The following is an 18014-nucleotide window of genomic DNA, read 5'->3' on the forward strand; positions in this document are numbered from 1 at the left end:
GGTTGCGATCCGTTGCCGGACACGGAAAAAAAAAAAAAAAAAAAAAAAAAAAAAAATCAACAAAGTACTTGTCTGAGCGGAGATGTGGAAACACAGCAGAGTAATTCCCAGACAACCTGAGAGAATGTATTAGCCCGTTTAAAAAAAGAAGACATCAGAAAGTAGATTAATCAGGACTAGAAACATAAAAAAGAGTGATAATAGAGTTGAAAAATGACTATCTGTCCATCTAAGCACTAGGTGCCCTGGTCCTAGGATATAAGAGGTCCAGAATGAGGACAGGTATAGATTCTATTGTGGAAATCTGGCTGCATCTTAGCCAGTGCTACAAAAACTTAGAATCATTTGTTCATCAAGTAAACATTTAATTAAAATTTGGCTTCGCTGTAATTTTCCTGTAAGAGAATTTGTCAGCCACCAGAAATATGTGTCTGATTCCTCTGGCAATTATATTTCTAATTGTCAATTAATAAACAGTTGTCTGTTTTTCTACAAACATCTTTACGAGATTGATTAACAGAAACCCATCTTTAAGAAGCAGATTAACTCACAGTATGCTGACTAATCAGGTTTCTAAGCCTTCAAGGAAAAGGCTCATCTAGAGAGTCAGCTCCTAAATCAAGGATGACATCACAAAGATAATGAAAGCCACTTTGAGCAGACTTATTTGGATGTTCAACCAGTCATCTCTGGGCAACTTCCTGTACATATACTCTACCAGAAACAAATGCAGACTGTTGCCATATTTCATTTAAAAAATGTACATCTGAGTGCTTTGCAAACTATAAAGTGATGCTCAAATATTAGTTTTTAATGTGAAGATTTAATAAAGAACAATGAACAAAACCACAGGTATCTTTAATATCTTGTGCTATTCGTTCTTACTTCTTTCATTTCTTCCATGTGCTTCCCTGTAAGCTCTTCTACATTTCCGGTAGCAGTCTTCAGCTTGTCTTCACTGTGCTGATATAAGCACCAGATAGAGTTGTTCTTCTGTAGTGGCAACAGGGTCAATTCCTTCTTTCTCAAGATGATGAAGTATGTCTTCTAATTGAACCTTTCCCTTGACAGAAAAGATAAACATATGTGTATGTACACATGTACACACACACACACACACACACACACACAAACTGAAGATGCAAGAAATCTGGTATGAGTATATATGCCTAGAGTTAGACTGTCTATGAAGTATATTTTAGTTGAATTGTTTAGGTTATCCAGTTATAATAAGCACTTAAATGGAATAGTTGACAATACCAAAAAAATTAAAGTTTTGAACAGATGTATAATATCTTCTAAAATAACAAGTGATGACATGATATATATATATAATGTGAATTATGTATGGTAGAGTTTTTGAAAAATTACAAGCTTCTCTGTCTATCCAGTTCTGAAGTTTGCAACTTAGTAATCTGAAAATCTTCTAAATGTTCCTTGCAATATTACAAAGTCCAAAGACTTTGTTCCTCCTATTAAATATTTAGAAATAAAAGGACCCCTCTGAAAGCTAGAGAGCCCCCGAATTCTGTATGATCAAGGAATTGCTTTACTCACAGAATGCCTTATAATTTATGTTGACTTGTAAGTCATTCAGCCCTCTTCTAAAACTTCTTTATCTAAGCTTGTCATCATTACTGTCTTTAATTTTTTTAGATTAAAAGTAATCATGCTACATAACAGCTTGTACTACCACAGTGAAAGATAAAAATATCCACTGATGATGAAGTGGTATCTGTATTATTAGAGCCACTAACTATAAACAGGACTTGCTGTTCTAATCAAATACAACTTTAAACCAAGTTAATCTGACTCAAATTGCAGATGTAAATCATTGTTATTATACTGCAGACAGCATACATAAACCATTATATTCAGTTTCATTTTTAAAAAGCAAACCACTTTTTCAATATTTTTCTACTTTGATTTTTTGAGGTTTCCAGTCTTACCATTTTTACATCAACAGTTTTCATGGACAATATATAAAATTTAATTGTCTGATACTCATACTGAAAGAAAAAGGACTCAGGTCTGAATCTTTGCACCCCTGTGTGTCCTATGACTTATAACCAAAAATCTTCCTGTTCTCCCCATCATCTGGTTCCCACTCATATCCTCCTCCTTCCCCCCACAGGTCTCTGAGCATCATACAGATACTTGTGGCTCTAGTCCTGTGTGTCAGTGAGCCTAAGACACTAGGAATACATAGCATCCTGTGAGGACTATTTGGCAATATGGAAAAATGCTTATGTTATAATGATAAGAAAAAATGCGGAATACAAAAAGTATTATAATAACTATGTGAAAATAAGATTCACAAAGAGTGGAAGCAAATACATCAAAGTGTTAAAAGCAGTTGTGATGAAATGAGGAGATTGTGAATTATTAGAAAATAAATGCTTAAATTATTATAAATCCTGTACTTGCTGCTAGTCCCCAGAGAACAGCGTAATTCCCATGTTGTAGGGGTAGAGTGGGAAAGTCTTAGGTTGGAGGAAGTTGAAAGGAAAAGGGATGAGGGATAGTGAGAATACCTTTGGATCCTTGGCTTCTGGGAGATTTGGGGTAGTGGAGGGTAAACTGGGATGTAGGAAGAGGGGGCTTGCTGGTCAGGAGGACAGTGTAGGAGTCAAGTCAATATCCAAGTGCACAACTCATCCAAGCTCCTCCACTTGACCACTGTCTCAAAGCCAGTGATCTTTAATCTCCATTCTATTTAACCACCCATCCCTATGACTACCCCTGAGCCCTTATCATAACCTGAACTAATGTTGAGACCCTGCAGTTCTAAACTTCACATGTCACACACTCTGAGCACTACCTTCTGTGCTTCTTGCCCTTCTCTTTTGTTCAATTGGGGTAAAATATATGTAACCTAAAATTTACCATTTTAACCATTTTAAAATGTACAATCCGGTGGCATTAAGTACATTCACGATGTTGTCCAACCATTACAACTATCCATTTCCAGAAAATTTTCATTATCTCAAATAGAAATTCTGTAGCCATTAAACAATAACTTCCCTTTCCCCCCATTCTCCAGCCCCTGTTAATTTCTATTCCACTTTCTGTCTCTATAATTCTGCCTATTTTTGCTGACACATGTAAGCGGAATCATACCATATCTGTTATTTTGTGTGGGCTTATTTCACTCAGCATAATATCTTCAAGGTTCATTCATGCTGTAACATGTGTCAGAATTTATTTTTAAGGCTGAATAATATTCCATTGTATGTGTATACCACATTTTGTTTATCCATTCATCTGTTGACAGACATTGGGTTGTTTCCACCTTTTGACTACTGTGAATGATGCTGCTATGAACATTTGTACACAAGTATCTGAGTCCCTGTTTTCAATTGTTTGGGATATATATCTAGGAGTAGAATTGCTAGATGTATAATTCTATTTTTAACTTTTTGAGGAAGTGTCATACTATCTCTACAATGACAGTGAGACTTCCAGTCTCTGGACCATTATATCCTCTCTCAAACTAGTAGATTCTATGGCTTCACTTTTTTCACCTCAAGCCCTGACCCAACTGTTGATCATTTCAAACAACCCCTCACCAATATCCCCAATTATCTTGCCCCTTGTCCCACCTTCTTTGCAAATCCCAGCTCTGGAAAAATTCAACCATTTGACTGTTTTCTACCTATTTTAGGTTGCTGAGTACTGGTAGAGAAAAATCTAACAAGGTTGCAAACTGGAACCACTTTACAGTCTCCAGCCTGAGTCAAGCTTCTCAACTGCTAGGTCAGTCTATGTGTTGCAAGCTTATGCTACCATTTCACTCAGCAACTATTCAAAATTTTCACCTCTCACCAAACTTCAAATCTCATCTCTCCCCTCACTCTTGGCAGATGACCTTGTCTCCCACAGCACTAGTAAAATTAAGGTCATCATAAAACTTTCAGCTTCTTCCCCTGACAGGAACATATTAATCTTCATCTTTGGACGTCTTGCTCTCTTTCCCTTCTCAGTGGAAGAGCTTTCCATCTTCCTGATAAAAGCTAATCCCTTTAGCTGTGTTCTAGGTCCCATCCATATTGCTTCCTCAAGAAAGCATTTTCTTTTCTGTATGCTCATTATCTCCCTTTCTATGGATCTTTTGCCCTCAGCTCAAGATGTCTCTGATTTTAAAGATATAAAAAGCAACCTTCCTGTGGCTCCACCATATCCCTCTTTAGCTATTGTCCTCTTTTTCGCACTTTGTCTCCCATACTCCTGCATTTTGGCTTCTGCTCTTGGCTTCTACACCCCACACTTACTGCATCATGGCTTCTGCTCTTTCTGCTGTACTCAAATTATCAATCAACAATGAACTGAAAATGCCACATCTAACTGGACATGTTTCTGATTTTTGGTTTTTGTTTTACATGTCATCTTCTGCCGTATCTGTTCTCTTTTCTTGAAAGTTTTTCCTTTCTGTTCTGTGACATCACATTCTCCTGTTTTGACTCTTCTCTAGCCTTTCCTTCTCAGTGTTCCTCCTGGGCTCCTCGTCTCCCATAGGCCTTTCAAATGCTGCCGTTCCCAAGACCCTGCCTTTGGCTAACTTCCCTTCTCACAACCATGGTGATGAACAGCTTGGGTGTAGGAGTCTGATACACTTTGGTTCAAAAACCCTGGTTCCACCAGTTTGTAGCTGTGTGACTTAGACAAGTTATGAAACCTCTTCAATTTATTATTTCCCCATTTATAAAATGGATGTAATAGTAATGCTACCTAATTAAGTTGTTAGGAGGATTAAATAATAATCCATCTCTGCTATGCTTCAGATCTATTTAGAAAAAGTGGCAAGAAACAGACACATATTGAAGTTGGAACAAATACAGGTGTGGCAGAGACTGCCAATTGTCCTTTAATATTTATTTTCCACTGCTTCCACAGAAATAAGACATTTAGTTTTTTGACTGATCAGAAGGCTGCCTTCCTTACTGCTAGATACAGCCACATGACTCATATTTGACCAATGGGATATAAATGAAATTGTGTGCTACTTCCAGGAAGTGTCCTTAAAGGAACAGTATACCCCCTTCCCTGCTCCTTCTTCCTTTCTACCAGCTGGAATTCAGACAAGATAGCTGAAACTTGAGCAGACTCCTAGACACCATGAAGTGGAAGCCACATGCCATGGATAATATAACATCATGAGAGAAGGAACCTGGGTGTCTGGCAATTTCAAGATACTGCCCTACCAGTTATGGATTGCTTTCTTCTTGATTTTCATGTGAGAAAAAGAAATTTCTTTCTTTTTTAAGTATCTGCCACACTCAGTATGGGAGGGTTATTCAAAGATAAGATACAAGCACATATGCCAGAAACTAAACACGGCTACATAGGAACCAGATATGGAACTGGACAGCCATTAATGGTCTTTCCTGACGCATGAGGTTTTTTGTTTATGGGATTCCCTGTGAATTTGTTCCTCTTGCTTCTGTTCATGGATGGACTTTGTCTGCTTGCTCATCAGCAAGACTGAAAACAGCCATTCAAGTTCCAAGCCTATATGAATTTTTAGATTAAGCCATTTCCTTGTATCTCCTGTTTCAAGTTTTTCAGAGACAATTATTTGCTGCCCTCCCAATGAATTGTGCCCCCTTTCCGAAGTTAGTTGTATATTCCTCAGTTAACTGTGGATGGGATGGATTGGAAGCTGGGGTACAAATATGGCCACTGAAACCTACTCTTTAAGCATGGATTGGCAGAGAGATGCAAGTCCCAGAGAAGAAGATATAGGCTAAGAGGGCAATATAACATGAGTCCACTATTTAAGACCAATGCATGTCCCAGAAACCTTCCTTCTTATCCATCTTACTCTCATATACAACCAGTCCCTGAATTTGTAGATTCTACCTCTTTTATAATTTTCTAATTCATCCTCTCCATGTCTACAGTTGCTGCCTGAGTTTAGACTCTCCACACTATTTGCTCAGTTTAGTGTACTAGCATCCTTAACTGATGTTCCTGAAGCCAGGCTGGGCCCCCCATCCAATCTGTGCTCTGCAAAGCTCCCAGACTGATCCTTCTGAATGCAAATCACCTGCTGCTTATCACTCTCATTGCTTTCAGGCAGAGTTCAAACCCCTTAGCTGGCCACCAGAGATTCTACACAATCTGGCTTCTTCCCGTCTCTCTAGCCTTATGTTTTACCACTTTTTGACATCAGCTTTCCATACCACTATACTTATTGATCCCCATCATGTTGCTTATATTTCCAGGACATTCAGATCCCTCTGCCTACAATGGTGTATCCCAGAACAATCATTTTTCCAGAGGATTTATTTATTGAGACCTGATTGCTGAGTAACTTGAAAATTCTAACATAGCAGATCTTGAAGTAATATAAATCTATTATTTAAATTACAAATGCTCTGATATCTAAATTGTACCTAAAACTGCCCACACAACAAAGTATTCAAGAATACTATTCTCTCCAAAGTTGATACTTAATAAATGCTCACTAAGTCTTAAAAATCCACTCCCTGGGAAGAAGCACATCCTGTAGTGTGTTTAGGCCTCCAAAAATTTCTAAATTTCTCTAAAGAATGAGGTGGTAAAGCTACCGAAGCAAACTGAAACAGAGACAAAGAATTTTAAATGAGAAGAGGGAAAGGAGAATGGGTGCTCATTTCTACCTGTTCTTTTTTCTAAAAGCAGGTGCCCTCCAACTACAGTATAGAGGCCATGACCACACCTCATGCTACAGCACATCTCCTGACTCCCATAGTCTTTGAGTCACACTAGGAAACAAAGCAAATAGCATGGCCACAAAAACTGAAATATCCACTCAGGTGACTTTTCATCCTAACCCTTCTTTCCTCCTTCCTTTAAATATAATTTAAAACTTACAAACATATTAAACAATAAATATTATACACAGTTTCTTCTTTTTCAATTCCCAAATAAAATGAGACATACACTTTTTTTAAAAGTTGAAAACAATACAGCAATATGGAAAATGTTTAAAACATAAATTACAAGGAAAAGGCAAAATGTACACTATCACTATGTAAAAATGTACACATGTGAGGAAGGGCTGACACAGAACAGAAAAATGAGCTGTTGATAGGACAGAGTTTCTCAGCCTTGGCACTACTGATACTTTGGGCTAGATAATTCTTTGTTGTAGGGGCTGTTCTGTGCAAAGTAGGATGTATGACAGTATCCCTGGCCTCTAAAAACTAGATGCTGCTTGCACATCCCCAGTTGTGACAACTAAAAATGTTTCCATATGTTGCCAAATGTCTTGCAGTGGCCAAAATCACCCCCCCAGGTTTAGAACTGCTAGGGTGAGAGGAAAAAAAATTTTTTAAAATTTATGTTAACCTTGCTATAATGATGTTTGTTCAACAAATACATATTGGAAGAGGAAAGGAAAGCCCCTTACAATATAGCATGTAACAGCCTGATTTTTCAAGAGTTAGAATTTATTCAGTTCCCATTTAATGTGAAAAATTGAAAACGCTGCAGAACTTGTTTTTCTTTTTCAATTTGTTATAGAATAGAAAGCTGAATTTCTCAGTATTTGAAAATGTGACCTGGCTCTAAGCATGAGACATCACAAATAACTGCTTCAACTGGCTTAAGAGATCAAAATATCCAAATTATTATAGCTCCCAAATTACCTGTTAAAAATGTACACTTTGGGCCTGCCCGGTGGCGCACTGCGCTAGTGCGCCGCTTGGGAAGCGCGGAGGCGCTCCCGCCGAGGGTTCGGATCCCACATACAGACCGGTTCCCGCTCACTGGCTGAGCGAGGCGTGGGGGCAACACCAAGGGTTGCGATCCCGTTGCCGGTCCCGGTCCGGTACGGGGGCGACACTGAGGGTTGCGATCCGTTGCTGGACACGGAAAAGACAAAAAAAAAAAATGTACACTTTGTATATCCTCAAAATAGGTTAGATTTAAACCTGAATACCGAAGATGAAATAGTAAGACTCAACAAGGAACACATACAGTAAGACAAATTAAACCAAGCTTTCCAAGCTACAGTAAAATTGCACTAGATCTAAATTAATCTTATTCTATATTTAAGGCCCTCTCTTCCTGTCCTTCTAGGACTATTTAGCCTGCTTCCTCGCCAAAAAAGATTTATTTTCAATTACTCCTCTTTATTGTTTTTGTTTCTTTGCTCATATACAAAAAATGTTTTCTGATTCAGAAATTGACACGAAAAGGAGGCACAAGAGCTACTTCAAGTATCCCTTCTCCAGAAAATTCTATCATATCCACAGGTGTTGGGTTCATAAGACTTAAAGGTGAAATCCTCTGTTACATGATCATTTCGAATGATCTTTTCACATGTATGAACACATCGCTAAAATTTTGCCTAACACAGTATTCGCTTACTTAAACAAGGAACAACCTTCTTTCTTCATATAAGCCTGAAAGAGGCCCCAAACTACAATTTTCTCCCCCTCCATTTGCAAAACACACTAGGCTTGCAGTAATTTAATGGTTGTATTTACCAATGTGCACATCTCCATTCTAGTCTTTAGTTTATCCAACAGAGAAAGCAGAAAAACAGAGAAAGTCTTCCCAACGATTGCAGGGCTGGAGAATATAAAATAGCTACGCAAAGCACTGCAGCAGGATAGCAGAAGGAGGTGGCCTACAGATGACAAAGGTGGTGGAGACAAATGGACATTCACCAAAGCGCAGCGTAGACAGGGAAGGGTGAAAATGGCTGTGGAATGAGCAGGATGAGAAAACTCGTGCTCGGAGTGATGACAGAAGTGAATGAGGTTGTAGCTTGAAAGGCATAAAGTAACTGACTTGATGACCTCTGATGCTGAAGATACAAAAGGCCTCCAAAGCTTCATCGGGATTCAAGGGTCTGCATGACGAACATCGGCCAAAAGGGCAGAAAACGGCTGTACTTTGTCCACGGGCCTCCTTTTTTTTTTTTTTTTTGGGGATAAAGTAACTGACTTGATGACCTCTGATGCTGAAGATACAAAAGGCCTCCAAAGCTTCATCGGGATTCAAGGGTCTGCATGACGAACATCGGCCAAAAGGGCAGAAAACGGCTGTACTTTGTCCACGGGCCTCCTTTTTTTTTTTTTTTTAGGGGAAAGCTGCTGTGTCTCCGTGGACTTTGTGGCGGCCTGGACCTTCGGGCGCCGTCGTCTGCCCAAGGGTGCGTCTCCTCACCTGTAAAGTAAGAAAAAGAACTCCTACCTAACTTACTGAGGGTGTTCTAAGCCCATTCTAAATAAGAGGGGCAGTCTAATACTAAATGCCTGTGGCAGCTGGATGCAGCTAACACGAATGAACCCTTCCTCAGGCAGAATCAGTCCAACCCCGGGCTGGAAAGGAGGGGTCAGCAGGGGCTCTCTTCCTGCAGTTTTGGGCCATACTGGGGAGAGAAGCAGAAGAGACCTAGAACGCGGAAAAAGAGGGGAGAATGGGTGCGTTCCTGCTCGGGGCTGAGGCGGAAGCCTCAGGAACCAGGCCGCGAATTTTGGAGGGAGCCGGGAGGGTCGCGAAAAACTCCGCTCGGTGACGCTCAGCTCAAGACTGCAGGTGCCTACGCAGCCCCGGGCGTCATAGCAACCGCGTCCGCCATGGACGCAAAGGCGTCCTTCCGGCGGGAACCATAGATACGACGCACGCCATTGGCGCCAGGAACTCTTCTTCCTGTGGACACCATTGTTACGGCGCACACCATTGGCCTACGGGTCGTGGGGCGGAGTTTTTCCGGCAGTATCAATAGTACGGCTCTCTCCGTTGGCTCTGCCAGTGACAGTAACCATGGTAACGATACGGCGAGTGTTTGCAACTTAGAGGATACATTTTGTCATAGGGCGTTCTAGTTCTCAAATAGCTACCGCCAGGTATTACCTGGAGCCCTGGCCTACTAACCTTTGATATACTTTTCTGGAAGTTGCTTCATTCTTGAAAGGGCGGGAGTGCTAAGTCAGGAGTTCTGAATTTTGGGCCTAGATCTGTCACTAACCACCTGTGGAACCTAAGATAAATCACAATACTTTTGGACCCAGCTTATTATTGTGAAAATAAGAAATTGGACTTGACCAGAATTATCCCTAAGGCTGAAGCCCTTTAGAAGTCCTAAGCACTGAAAATTCGGTTTAGGTGAACTGTTATCTCCCACCTATGTAATGCAAAATAAAAACTTCTAAATGACACAGTTTAACATACGCTCAATTTATATAATCGCTTTGGATGCTCTTACTGCAAGACTCTAGTTATCAAAGCTCAATCTTACTCACGTTTGGGGGGGCCCTTGTTTTGCTGGTAGCCCAAACACTACTTACATTTCTTGCTCTTATTCTAGTTCCCCAAGAGGATCCTTTCCAAACCCTTGCTAGTTCTACATACATTACCTGGATGGACTTTACGCCTTACTTTCTAGAATTGCTTCAACTTCTGCCTCTGGCACTAGAGCTCTTGCAAGTTTTTTTTCTCTGATCTTAAATGCTCACCACCACCTGCCCACTTAACTCATGTTTTTAAGTTTAAGCATCACCTCCTCAGGGAAATATTCCTTGATCCTCCAATCTAGATCAGGTTACTTCTCATTTGCTCTCATTGACTCATGTTCCTTTCTTTACACACTACCATTTGCTGTTACACATAGACACACACACACTCCTGGAATTTTTACTTGTGTAAATACTGTTTTTAATTGAACAGAAACTAAATAGAAACAATAAACTAAAGTGGGAAACATTTCAAGTAACTCCATGTAGAGCAGTGGTTGTTGTTTTTTAAGCAATTATCAAAACAGGATATGAAATGGTTCCCAAGGTAAGTAAAAACAAACATTAAGGTCACTTCTAGTTTTAACCTCATTTATACCCATTGTTCACTCAAAGATAATTACAGTAATCATCCACATGAAACTATGGATGTAGGGAAGAAAATCAGTCTTTTACTTCCTGCCCTTTCAGTACTGCAGCCACTGCCGACAGAGCCTGAAGCTTTTGAGGTTTTGCCAACTGGTCCAGAAGTTCATTTAAAATTATTGTTCAAAGGGACTACTGCGGTTATTTTCCTCTGCTCAAGGTCACACTTCCAGATTTAGTGAAGTATTTCACCATATCTTAGCACTTATGTTCAAATCTTCTCAACTAAAATTTATTGTACTACTGTTATCAGTCAGACACATCGGGCTGCCCTTTCCAACTCACTCCATGAAATATCATGAATTGTATTTTAAATCAAATATTTATGTGAAGCACAGTACCTGCTTTTACCTAGTTATTAATGGTAGTTTTTCAAATTGTACTCTGGACCATCCTATAGATCATTTAGGGGATTTTTCTGCACTATGCTTCTTCTGCACTCCAAACCCAAAACCCAGGACAGTAAGAGGAGCTTTAAAAGTTTTTCAAGGATTCTCAAGGATTCAAGGGTTAAGCAGGGCACTGGCATAACAGTGCCTTGCTAAGTGAGAAAAACTAAAGTTACAACCATTTATTGAGTGTGAGTTAAGTGCCAGGAACCAGACTAATGCTTTGTCTTCACTGTTTTATTTAATCCTCACAATTATGAGGCATTACTTTTCAGAGATTATCCCCATCTTACAGAACAGGAAACTGAGATTAAGTCACATGCCTAAATTTATAAAGCTAATAGGTGCCATAGCTGGCTAAGTTGACTCCAAAGCCAACGCTGTAATGCCTCCCTCAGGACAGACAGAGGTCACCAATTGGCCTCTGCCTAGTCCCAAGTAGCCATGTTAAGTTTAAATGAAGAGCAGTTCTAAAATATTTGAGAGGTAAATTGTTATTAACATATGGAGTGAATCTAGGACAAGAAACAAAAGGTAAATGTTGTGGGAAGCTCACCATTCTATAGGCAATCTGTCTTTAGGGAGGTGTCCTTCTTTCCTACTCTATCCTTGATAAAAAAAAAAAAAAAATCCTTTCCATTATGTCAGCTTTGGGAACACACTTTATTGCACTTAATTTTTTATACATCCACTTCCCAAACAAGACATGTTCATTCATCTTTTTAATCCTCACAGCTCGGCACAGGGCCTGGCACATAGCAGGTACTCAACAATATTTGATCTTCAAAGCATGACCACTCATGCATCCATAATCCTCTTTCTATAATATGAAGAAGGCTGATGTATATTTTGAGGAATATATAATTCCCAATAAGCTCTTTTTTTTAAAGGTAAGAAACAGCTCTAGTGTTCAACTGCAAAATCAAGATGACATTCAGGTGAGTGTGTCAGAGGGTTCAGTAATTAAAATACCAAACCGTATCTGCCTGCACACCACTGCTTTTTCCCTTCCCTTCATTTTCTTTGTCCTTATGAAAGCAAAGGATTTATTCTAGTTCTCACCATAAGAGTCCTGGTCCATTGAACAATTTTTGATCCTATAAGGGCTTCTCGCTTCAGTTTTTGTCACATATAAAAGCTGTGTGTCGAGACTGAAGATCATCTACTATCTTCTCTTCTATCTCTATGCCTTTTTCTACTTCTTCTTCTGATAGCAATAACTTGGTTTCTGAGTCTTCAGTTACGATAACCACAAAGGAATGTCGTGACTCAAGGATATTAGCCACCACCACTTGGTGTCGATAAGCTTCCAAAGCGTTCCGGGCACGATTAATTACAATGGAGGGGTCGGTCTCCAATTTAAAAGAAATTACAAATGCCTTGGGAGCCCAATCTTTAACCAAAGGAGAAAGCATTTTTGGCACCATCTTCATTGTTATCTGCATCGGAAAAAGAAAAGCTTAATAAGCAAACATGGTCACTTGTTTTAAGTTGTCACTCATTAAGTGCTCACTTAATAAGCAGACCACGGTGATCTCAAGGGAAACTACAGAATCAGGACTCAGATTTTGCCTATGTAAATTTAAGTGGGATTTCTCACTGTAAAATTTTTGAAAGCATATTAAATGCTTAGTTTGAAAGCCTTGGCTCCATAGGGTTCATTATGATGTCTAAATACAAGGCTCCATACATATTCTGGGGCAAACCATGTCTTCTGAATGAGCCCTGCGCTGCCACTCTCATCACAATTAATAGAACTCTAAAGAACAGTATTACATTTTCTCAAATTTTTTTAAAAAAAATAGTTATTTTTTAAATCAAGCCCTCAAATAAACAAATACAAATAATCTGTTCATGCAAATGTTATTTCTGCAGAAGCCCAAATAAAGTTGTTTTTAAACCTCTCAGCCTAAAATATTTCTTGCATTGGTAGTATGGCTATTGAATTCCACTTAAAAATTGTCACTTGTAACACAACTAAACACTGAGGAAACTGATTTTCTTTATTTTCACTTGATCAAAACTCTTATTACCTAGTTTCCAATCCCTCCTAAGGTGAATGTTGAATTTTATGTATTTTCAAAATAGAACTAAAAATATGGTATAAAGATCCCAGAGTTTAAAAACTGTGAAATCCTTAAGGTAGTCATCAGGATTTCCCCTTTAAAAAGCTGTTAGCAAGTGTGACAGAGATCATATACCAGTTCCTCACTTTATTTTACTGCTTAGCATTTATCACTGTCAAACTTGTGTATTTTGACTAATTTACTGTCTCTCCTACAGAGTGTAAGTAACACAAGGGCAGGGTATGTTTCTTCTCACTGCCTTCATCTCCAGGACTTATAACAATGCCTGGCATATGGTAGGTACTCAATAAATATTTGTTGAAGCAATGAACTATCCTACAGTCGGCAAGTACCCCACAGGTAAAGTTCCTCCTATTTAAATTCTACTTGCATCACTCAATAAACGACTAAGAACTCCCTCAGGTTCTAAGAAACCAGATCATCTCAACATCTCAACCACACCACTACCCTCCCCATGCCTCCTTCTTAAACTACAACAATAACCCCCAACCCTCCACTCTCTCCTTCTCCCCACTTCACCTTTCACACTGATGCTAGAATGTTCTTCTCAAACAAAAACTTTATCTCATTCTCCTACTAATGTGTCCCCAGCTCCACAGAATAAAGTACAAGCTCCTTAAGAAGGAATACAAAGTCTTCTACGAATCAAGCCGTCTCTCTAGTCTGCTCTCCTGCTTTACCAAAGCACTTCCATTCACAGCACACTGTGTGTGTACTACACCTGGAATGACCTTCCCTACTTTTTCTGGTATACCCTCCACTCATCTTTTAAAACACAGTTGAAGTCATGTCCTCCAGGAAGCCTTCCTCAACTCCCCCAAGATTCACTTGCCCCATGATCTGACTGCAGTTTGTACATACCTCCACTAGAGCATTTATCACTCTGTATTGTAATTATGTCTGTGTCCAGCTCCCTCACTAGATTGTGAAGTCCTTGAGGGAGGGCGGTGTCTTATTCATCTCTATATCCCCAGTGCCTACATCATACAGAATGCATAAAGGCCATCTCCAGATCAAGAGGAAATTAACGCAAGATTGGTTATAGGGGATCAGATCTCTGGAGGAGAAGCGCCCATCACCTGCAGTGGGCCCCCAGATGACTGGATCTTGTGTTCAGGCATTTCAGATACAGGAACATAGAAATCTGACACGGCCGCAGCCAGGTAAAACATCGCAGAAGAGCCTGCAAAGAGAAGCACAGGTGTAACAAATCAGGGAAGCGTGAGGGATCAGCTCCTTTTCAGCTTGGATTCCCCGTCTGTGAGAGCCATGGGTAAGCAGAGAAGTGGCTGAGAGAAAGTCTCTGCCTCCAGACAACCGATAGACTCCCAGGGCACGCACCTAGCGGATTGAGCGCCTGGGCCGCAGCCTGCAGCAGATGCAAATAGTCCGCCAAAGTGGTGAACTCTACAGCCAGGAAAGTGCCGGCAGCTGCTGCCTCCTGGTAGCTCCGCAGAGCCGCAGCGAAGCCCGGGAGTGCGTTCTCCTCGGCCTCCAAGCTCAGCAAGCCCGCACGGGCTGGGTCTAAGGGCCTCAGAGCCGACAGCCAGGTCTGGGGTGGGAAGCGGTGGGCATAGGGGAAGGAGGAACGAGCGCGGTACAAGAACAAAACGCCGTAGCCCGCGGCTAGGAACGCCTCGGCCGAGCTTGCACCACGCCGCCCGCTGCTGAAGTTGTCCAGGAAACGCACTGGCCGCGCTTCCAGCGGTACCTTAGTGCCGCCAGACGTGACCAACACTACCCGCCGGCCCTGGGCGCCCAGTCTGGCGGCGAAGCGAGCCATAACCTCGGCCCAACGCGCAGCACCGGCAGGCGGGGGGAATTCGGCCACCAGGTCCATCTCTGCCGTCACTGCCGGAGCGTCCCCGCAGCCTACGCACGGCCGCCGGCGCCACGCCCCTTTCCCCGTGCCTGGTCGACGCGCAGCCGCAGTAGTGAGTGGGCGGTCCACCTCCCTGCATGTGACCCTAGGTTCCGATCTCACCAAGTCTGTAAATGCGTGGTTGCTCTGCCCCAGAGCACAGCGAAAGTGACTCAGCGCTGGGGAGAATTCTCGGCTGGGTGGACATGTGGAAGGGTCCTATTCCTTCACATTCATTTCTAGCCTCGGGAAAGAACTGGCTATGTTTGACCCTTACCGACCACCGTAGAGACCTTTCAGAACCTGGATTTCATTGGAGTAAAACTGGGCATTTAACCTTTGCGACTTGTAGGTTCTGTGCTTTTTTTTCCCTCCCCCTCCCCCTCCCCCTCCAGAACGAACTCCAGTCGTCAGTCGAGCCACGCCTTTCTCCGCTGCCCTTGAAACATCCGGAACAAGGTTGTCTCGCGATCGTCACGTGACGTCGGATCCAGGCTACGTTTGCCTGGCAACCGTCCTTGAGACCGACATCGCTGCCTGCAACATGAACGTGATCTATCCACTGGCGGTGCCCAAGGGGCGCCGGCTCTGCTGTGAGGTGTGCGAAGCCCCTGCCGAGCGGGTGTGCGCGGCCTGCACGGTCACTTATTACTGGTAGGCCCTGGAACGTGTCACGTGGGCGCCTCATCTCGCTCCCTCTCTCCCAGTCACCAGTCTGGACTTGTGTGCGCTGCCTAAGCCATGACCCAAGGCTCTGCCGGGGACCTCTCAAGGCGGTTTCAAGACTCATGTGGCCTCGTCTGCCTCCTCTCCCCCTAATTCGTTACCAGATGTTTTTTGAGAGCCTGCTATGTGTTGTGCGCCATTCTAGGTGCTGAAGTTACTGGGGCAACTCGGTAGATAGTTCCTTCGAAGATCCAACATTCTAATGCGGGATACAGACCAACGGACAAACAGAAAACAAGATAATTGCAGGGAGTGGGAAATGTCATAAGGCAATTAAAGGAAATGTGATGAGATATTGGGCAGACATCTTCTCTGAGAGTAGACTATTGATCTGAAGGTAGAGTAAGAGCGTCCCTGCAGGGAAATGGCTGGGGGAAGAGTGACACTGGTAGTCTCTGAGGGAGGAAAGATCAATGTGTTTGAGGAACAGAAAGAAGGCTAGTTGGTCTGGTGCACAGCTAAGATAGTGAGAGTGTAGGGAGGGTAATACAAGATAAGATCAGTTTTCATGTATTTAACATAACACCCCCTGACCTTTGCTTCAGATTAGACCCTATTTTGTACCTGAGATAAAATAGATAGGTTGCTGATATCCAAGAAGCTAGTCCAGAGCAGACCTGTTTTTAAAAAGTCATAATACGGGCCGAGCCCGTGGCGCACTCGGGAGAGTGCAGCGCTGGGAGCGCAGCAGCGCTCCCGCCCCGGGTTCGGATCCTATATAGGGAATGACCGGTGCGCTCACAGCGCTCACTGGCTGAGCGCGGTGCGGCCGGTCTCAAAAAGGACAAAAAAAAAAAAAAAAAAAAATCATAATACATTCTACATGACAAATGCTGTCACTCAGGGTGTGCTAAGCCCTGAGACTTCTAAGGATGGAAGCATGGTGACTGGGGCAGTTTCAGAGAAACTGAAAAGTTTCTCTGAAGAAGTAACATTTGAGCTGAGTCTTGAAAGGTCAGTAGGAACTTGCTGTGTGAAGGATCAGTGAAGGATGGGGCATTCCTGACATCCAGCACTACTAGGGCAAATGCTGAGAGCTGAGTAGAGATGGTATTAGTGGGGGCAGCAGTTAATGATTTTCAAACTGTAGGCCGGGACCCATGAGCAGGTCATGAATAAACCACAATCAGCATTTAAAGAAAAAAATAGCATAAAATAGAGTAGAAAGTATCAGAGTAATCCTACTTGAATTGTTTCTTGAAACTTTTGCTTTTATGTTTTGTGTGGCTACATGTGTTTGTACCGGTAAAATGTATTTCTTACTATGGGTTGAGCTTTTAAAAGTTTGAAAATCATCTTGATAGGTAGTAGTAGGAGTTTAAATCAAGAAGATAAGACAGTGACATGAGATCGAGGAGCTTGGAATTTATCTTCTGGGAAGCCGTGAGTGGTGTTGAGTTGACATGCTCTCATTTGTGTTAAGGAAAGATGACAGACAGTAGTGTGGAAGATAGATTGGAAGTAGGACACCGAAGGCTGCATAACCAATTAGAAGGCTGTTGCGATGGTCCAAGTGAGAGAATGTACTTTTCTCATACTGGACTAGATGTCCCTCCTCAGTGCTCTCACAGCACTCAGTATGTCCCCTATCCTAACACTTAGGACATGAACTGCAATTAATTGTTTGATTGCCTATTTCCCTCACTGGACTGTATGCCCCACAAGGGCAAGGATGGCATCTGTGTTTTCATGACTTTCCTCTTTGGTGGCTTCATTGCATTTGGAATTCAGAATTTGTAACAGGAACTACAAAGCCCTGGTTACCTCTCTACTTTCTTTTTTTTTTTTTTTAATTTTTATTTTGTCAATATACAATGTAGTTGATTATTATGTCCCATCACCGAAACCTCCCTCCCTCCTCCCTCGCCCCCCTCCCACCCAAGCATGTCCTTTGCATTTGCTTGTTGTAAGAACTTCAAAAAAATTGTGGTTGTTATATCTTCCTCTCCCCCCCCCGTTTTTTGTTTTTTTGTTTTTTGTTTTTGTTTTTGTTTTGTGTGTGTGTGTGTGTGTGTATGTATGTATGTGTGTGAATTGATTTATTTATTTTTAGCTCCCTCCAATAAGTGAGAACATG

At 41.7% G+C, this 18014-nt stretch overlaps 2 protein-coding genes across 4 annotated transcripts in view; one reads left to right on the plus strand and one right to left on the minus strand.

The window, feature by feature from the left end:
- Window positions 1-934: 934 nt before the first annotated feature.
- PPCS (phosphopantothenoylcysteine synthetase) lies at window positions 935-15260 on the minus strand. 3 transcript variants are annotated; one of them, XM_008586811.1, is made up of 3 exons: window positions 14692-15260; window positions 14430-14533; window positions 935-1063 (listed from the first exon to the last, which is right to left on the minus strand). In XM_008586811.1, the coding sequence occupies exons 1-3, from the start codon at window positions 15188-15190 to the stop codon at window positions 956-958; spliced, it is 711 nt and encodes a 236-aa protein (XP_008585033.1). In that variant the 5' UTR covers window positions 15191-15260; the 3' UTR covers window positions 935-955. The 3 variants fall into 3 exon arrangements, with proteins under 3 accessions (XP_008585033.1, XP_008585031.1, XP_008585032.1); XM_008586809.1 differs by lacking the exon at window positions 935-1063 and adding an exon at window positions 10687-12702; XM_008586810.1 differs by lacking the exons at window positions 935-1063; window positions 14430-14533; window positions 14692-15260 and adding exons at window positions 10687-12702; window positions 14212-14396.
- A 479-nt stretch (window positions 15261-15739) lies between these two features.
- The window catches only part of ZMYND12 (zinc finger, MYND-type containing 12), a 21562-nt gene continuing 19287 nt past the window's right edge, over window positions 15740-18014 (plus strand). Inside the window, exon 1 of the mRNA XM_008586812.1 lies at window positions 15740-15865. Coding sequence (XP_008585034.1) covers window positions 15756-15865 — 110 coding nt within the window. The 5' untranslated portion in view covers window positions 15740-15755. The remainder of the gene's footprint in view (window positions 15866-18014) is intronic.

Source organism: Galeopterus variegatus, unplaced genomic scaffold, assembly GCF_000696425.1.
Source record: "Galeopterus variegatus unplaced genomic scaffold, G_variegatus-3.0.2 Scaffold4129, whole genome shotgun sequence".
NCBI classification, from domain to species: domain Eukaryota; kingdom Metazoa; phylum Chordata; class Mammalia; order Dermoptera; family Cynocephalidae; genus Galeopterus; species Galeopterus variegatus.

Bases quoted from the DNA above. Each gene is read 5' to 3' on its own strand.
- PPCS (XM_008586809.1), bottom strand. From the start codon at position 15,190: ATGGACCTGGTGGCCGAATTCCCCCCGCCTGCCGGTGCTGCGCGTTGG. The intron at 14,534-14,691 runs GTGCGTGCCCTG...TTCTCTTTGCAG, and splicing joins CCAGGCGCTCAATCCGCTAG to GCTCTTCTGCGATGTTTTAC. The intron at 12,703-14,429 runs GTGATGGGCGCT...TTTCCGATGCAG, and splicing joins CATCTGGGGGCCCACTGCAG to ATAACAATGAAGATGGTGCC.